Consider the following 6,000-nt stretch of genomic DNA (forward strand, 5'->3'; position numbering starts at 1 on the left):
CGAAAGTGTTATCATTGCCTTGGCCTTGACTGTCACATCAGCGCTGAACTCAGTTCCTGCCACGCCCCCTCCTGACTCACATGCCTCAATCACCTTCCCAATCCCCTGATTGCCTGCACCTGCCTCAGTCACATTCACATTCACCCAAATATTAATCACACTCACCTGTCACCGTTCCAATCTCCTGATTACACAATGACCTGCACCTGTCACCCACACTACATATACTCCTCACTTCCCTCACTTCCCTGTCTGACCTCGCATCACTAAGTCTACAAACCTGAAGACTACAGCGTCGGACCAGTTGTTTTCCATATCAACCAAACTCCATTCAGGACTCCGGCCTCACATGATTGCTTGCTTTCTCCGTAGTTTAAATATTATCTTCTGTGCTTTTCCCGTTTTGGACATTTTGCCCTTGTTATTTCCCTGTTCCCTTGGCTTGGTTCTCTGAATAAACTGTCATTACCACTACATCCTTTGTGCCTCCTGAAGACCGTTACAGAAACATTATTTAACATATATGTGCCTAATAAACATACCTGAATTCAAGCTACATTCTTTTGGGAATTTATTTATGTATAATATAGTGGAAAGGTAAGAGGTTAGTAGTGATGTGTAGCCTAATTTCCTTAAAAAGTTTTAGTTTCTGTAGAAAGCAACTATAGAAAGTAATTTCCTCCATTTTAGTTTATTTACAGTTATTGAAGTAAACAGAGATCTATCTCTGTAGGGATCCTTCCCATGTAGTCAGACACTTATAATTGCATTATGAGCCTGTCAGTGGCGTAAAAAGCGTTTTACTTACAGTTTACTGCATGTTTCATGGGATTACATTGTACAGCCATTTTGTAGTTACCGGTTATAGCTTTCTAACTTAATACTGAACCGATTTCGATTCTTTATTGTCCTTTATAAAACTTTGGAACCAAAATGATCTAAAAATCGGGCCAAGTTGAAAAAGTTTCCCTTTAAGTAAAAGAATTCTAAATGGTTGTAATATTTATGAGAGTTCTATTATTTATGTAATTACTGGAAAAATAAGGTGTAGTCCACATAAAACCATGTTTAGGTCAGTCACAAAAAACATCAATTAATTTTGTCATTTAGCCTTTCAACATGACCTTTCTGTGTCTTTCACAATTCTCTTAGTAGAGTTCATGAATAACTTCTGGTCCACTCCTACCTATTGATGGATTTGCACAGGACCACTTATTTCCTTTTTTTCAGCACACACAGCTAGTAGACCGTGAGGAGACATTCACTAAATTTGACAAAAAAATGTATTGGATTAGATTTTCTTACTGCACCTTTAACATAGATTCAATGATTGTTTACTATATGGGTGTTAATATATACGTGAAGGAACAATCTTCACCTCTCCCTTTCTATTTTAATTATAGTTTCTTGCTGTTATAAACACCGATACCAATTTATCTGTAATTAGCTCTTGCGGATATCAACATGCCAATTAATTAAGTCGGCTCTAGTCTAAATTAGACTGCATTTTGAGTTTGAAGTGACAATGAATGATAGATTGTAGAGGATGACAGCTAAAAGTTGCAAAAGGATGTTGAGCTGATCTTCTTTCTGTTGGACTGGTCAGTAATAACCTATTAGCTTGATGTATGGCTGTGTTAGGAAAGTTGTCGACTCGCTGGTTTTATCATAAACATCCCTGCCAATGTTATTTATTAAAAAATTAGAAGTAGGCTGTGACCTTATCGGTGTCATCCCTGTCTCACAGAGATTTGTCGTTTTTCCCAGATGCCCAAAGTCATCGACCTGTGCTGTCTCAGGCTAGCATCCAAATACATTCATCTAACATCAAAAAGTTTGATCAGTTTTCGTCAATCTCACGCCAATAAACCTTGGAAGTTTGCAAACTTAACCTAACTTAGCTAACTTGTAATACATTACCCTGTCCAATGTATATTAAGCATGTCGCCAACAACATTGTATTAGATTACACATACTCCACATTGAAATGCTTAGAAAACAATGTGTATGGGCTGAAAACGCAATCAGTATTTCAGCTAAATTAAAATGTATCATTCATTTTTTTTGTCATTCTTTGGTTATGTTAGAGTTAACCTCCAATGTTACAAAAAAAAAAAAAATCAGAGTCATATTTGTGTAAAATGCAAACAATGGCAAATAATAACCCTTTAGAGGCCACTTTGAATTGTGAAGAGCAGGCCAGGCCTGTTATGCCATGTTGCTCTGTCAGGACTTTAAACAATAGATGCACATTTTTTACGGCAACAAGGTCAAGTATAAAAGCTCTAATAGGTCAGTGTCAAAGCTGTGCAATCCTGAGACAGAAACACCACAACCGCAACCATGATGGGCAAGGTAAGTCCAGCTCTGGAATATTATCTTCTCAGTAAAAACTGAAATATAGAGATGTTGATACTGAATATTCATATTAATGAACATTACATTTACACGTGACACCTTTTCAGGGAATTAATATGTGACTCATACATCGATGATGAGTCATTATAATTCGACCAACTCAACTTTTACCTACAACATGTATTAATGCAATAAAGAAACATCTAAATGTAGAGAAATGAATGTTATTTCAGATCACCTTCTACGAGGAAAAGAACTTCCAGGGGCGCTCCTATGAGTGCATGAGCGACTGTTCTGACATGTCCTCCCACTTCAACCGCTGCCAATCCTGCAGGGTGGAGAGCGGCTGCTTCATGGTGTACGAGCGTCCCAACTTCATGGGCAACCAGTTCTTCATGAAGAGGGGCGAGTACAATGACATGCACCGCATGCAGAGCATGGGCATGATGTTCGACAACATCAGGTCCTGCCGTATGATCCCAATGGTAATTTTTTTATCAATATTTTGTCTATTCTGTCCACATGATATATAGGTGATTGTAGTAGGTACTACAACTATTAAGTTTGACCTATCTCCAATACAGCACAGAGGACAGTTCAGAATGAAGATCTACGAGAAGGAGAACTTCGGTGGTCAGAGTATGGAGCTGATGGATGACTGTGACTCCATCATGGATCGCCATCGTATGTCTGACTGCCAGTCCTGCAATGTGATGGATGGCCACTGGCTCATGTATGAGCAGCCCCACTTCAGAGGCAGAATGATGTACATGAGGCCTGGAGAGTACAGAAACTTCAGGGACATGGGATCCAGCAACACCAGATTCATGAGCATGAGGCGCATCATGGATTCCTGTAATTAGGCACGGCATGTTTGCTAAACCTTTAGAAACAGTTGATCGTCAATAAAATGTTTAATCTCTTGGAAAAGCAGTGTTAGTTTTAATTATTCATTTTTATACAGAAATGATAATCTGGCATTAAGGACACAGCAAGTTCTCCTACCTGATGCATACATACCTTCTAGAAAAAAATACTGACATTTAAACATGTAGAAGTCTTACATCACTGTCTAGAGGCCAACTGAAGAAGATTTAAAGACCATACAACACCTAACAATGTGAATAGCTACACAGAAGCATAGCTCACACCTCAGACGAATAAATATCCATCATGCCAAATACTCCCAACAGCATCGAAACTAAACCAAAGCCAAATACATGGTCATGCCCATAACTGCTGTAAATAGGCAAAAGGCTAGTCTACTTTCCTGAATCATGTTTAATTGAAATGTCTTGTCGTGACCGTTCTTCCCTGTGTTTATAAACATGAATACATCGGCATTAGTCATAGCCTAAAGATAGCAATAACTACTTTTCAAGGACAAACTGAGACAGTCACTTTGCATTATTTGGTCAATTATATATTGCCTTGTAATGATCTGTCACAACATCAGATTTCAAATCTGGTTCTGCCATCTGGTGGGTACATGGTTTCTTACTTTACCAATATGACAACACAGTTTGAAAACACACTTTATAAGGCTTTTTTAGGGGAAGATGCTAAAGTATGTATTGCTCACGCGTGAGGAGAGAAAATGCGCTTGATAGCAGTTTTGTGGATAAATAAGTTACTTGACTGTTCTATGGCAGGAACATAGAAGAAAGGCAAGCCATGGCACTAATCAATGAAAGACTCAGCTCAAATAGGGCAGCATCAAAGGAGTAGCCAAGCAGAATAGCTCTTTGCATGTACCCATAGGAAGGCTAGGATAAAGTAAAGCTTTTATGGGACAGGTTAAATGGCATGTTCATTTCTGATTGTGTTGTTAAATTTGTGTCTTCTGAGCCAATCATAACAAGGGGGATTCTGATATGTGCTATGATGACAAGCACACTTGTTAGGTTCCAGTCCATATTATGTAAATATTTACTATTACCTCTTACATTGTCATTGTGAAATTATTAGATATATTGTACATATATACAAACAGCCCAGCACTGTTTGTGGCACTGCCACAGATACAATAGGACTTAAATCACACACGCATACATACAGTATATACTGTAAATATAAAATGTGCTGTCAGGAAAGGGGACTATATACCTCTCTTACTTGCCTATTTGAAGATTGTGGATGTTTAAGATTTTCTTCATGTTTGTACATTCCATTGTTACTGTGTACGTGGCCTGCGGAGTGTTGATCCCTTGTCCTGGTTATCCGAGGTCTGCTGTTTGCCGTTTTCGGAACCGATGAAACTACACTGACGAACCATTGGAACCACGACAAGAGAACGACGTGAATGACTCAACGTTCACCATACCCATTTACATTTAGTAATTTAGCAGACGCTTTTATCCAAAGCGACTTACATATGTGCAACTTACAATGTATACACATTTTACATTTTTACCTTTACACTGACACTGCACATCAGGAGCAATTAGGGGTTCAGTGTCTTGCTCAAGGACGCTTCAACAGGGAATCGAACTAGCAACCTTCTGATTACTAAACGACTTCTCTACCACTGTACCACTGTCGCCCCCCAACATAAAGGGAAGTAGATTTACTATCCTGATACTTGTGTTGTGGTGTTTTTGTGTATTGACCTAGAAGAGTTCTGATTACTTGTTTTACTGTGGTGTATGTGGAGGCCGTGACTGACGTCACTGGGGGATCCCAGGGAAGCCCATCGTTCGTGAGGGGGCGTCGACCACGACGTCACATCAAGCTTTACAGTCCACACGGAACAGAGCACGGCCTGATCGACTACAATTGGACCCCAGCTGTTTGACAGCTCGTGACTGGACTATCGTGTGGAGATTGCTTGGATTTTTAAGATGCTTTTAACACTTAAATTATAATCAACGTTTTAATTCCAAATAAAGTATTTTTATATACAGCTCTCTCGTGGTGCTTCTGTGTCCTGGGCATTCAGTAAATTTAAGGAGGCGGCCATACGGCTGACATATATACACAATATATATATATAATGGTGACATTGAATGCTTTATTTGTTCTTCTCTGTATAATTTGCTGTCAGGAGTTTTACTGAAGTTGTCAGGAAAGGGGACTATATACCTCTCTTACTTGCCTATTTGAAGATTGTAGATGTTTATGATATTTTTATTTTTTTGGGCCTTACTGCAAGAGAAGAGGAATTTTGGGTGAGAACAATCTTTTTTTTTGTTTGGCTTGGCTGGATATATATGAAAAGGCGTACTTTTATCTTTTTGGGCCCTCCTTTGTTTCTTCTCATTTTTTATCAGTGGTGGACAGTTACGAAGTAGATGTAATTCGTTCCTGTACTTAAGTAACATATAGATGTATCTGTACTTTACTCAAGTATTTCTATTTGGTGAGACTTTATACTTTGACTCCACTACATTTCAAAGTGAAAATTCGTACTTTTTACTCCATTACATTTAGTAAAACCTCTCGTTCCTTTTTACCAAAGCGAATCAAATAATGAAAGATCAAAGCAAGTGCACAATCACACCAATCAGGGCTCAGGGCGCGATTTGTTCGGAAGTCCTTTCGGTTTTCCTCAGTTTCGTTCGTTCGTTGAGCGCGAGCTACGTTTAATTCGTTACAACGCCGCTGCAGCATTTTGAGGATGTTTTATGCTCATGCTTACTTAAC

At 38.8% G+C, this 6,000-nt stretch overlaps 1 protein-coding gene across 1 annotated transcript; it reads left to right on the forward strand.

Annotated features, from left to right (window-relative positions):
* The first annotated feature begins 2,579 nt into the window (after positions 1–2,579).
* Positions 2,580–3,221, forward strand: LOC116223179 (gamma-crystallin M1-like). Its single transcript, XM_031578978.1, has 2 exons — positions 2,580–2,843; positions 2,943–3,221. The coding sequence occupies exons 1-2, from the start codon at positions 2,580–2,582 to the stop codon at positions 3,219–3,221; spliced, it is 543 nt and encodes a 180-aa protein (XP_031434838.1).
* Positions 3,222–6,000: the final 2,779 nt, after the last annotated feature.

This window comes from Clupea harengus, chromosome 2 (genome assembly GCF_900700415.2).
Source record: "Clupea harengus chromosome 2, Ch_v2.0.2, whole genome shotgun sequence".
NCBI classification, from domain to species: domain Eukaryota; kingdom Metazoa; phylum Chordata; class Actinopteri; order Clupeiformes; family Clupeidae; genus Clupea; species Clupea harengus.

Coding starts and splice junctions, on each gene's coding strand:
- LOC116223179 (XM_031578978.1), top strand. CDS start 2,580: ATGTTATTTCAGATCACCTTCTACGAGGAAAAGAACTTCCAGGGGCGC. Junction 2,844..2,942: donor CCTGCCGTATGATCCCAATG/GTAATTTTTTTA, acceptor TCTCCAATACAG/CACAGAGGACAGTTCAGAAT.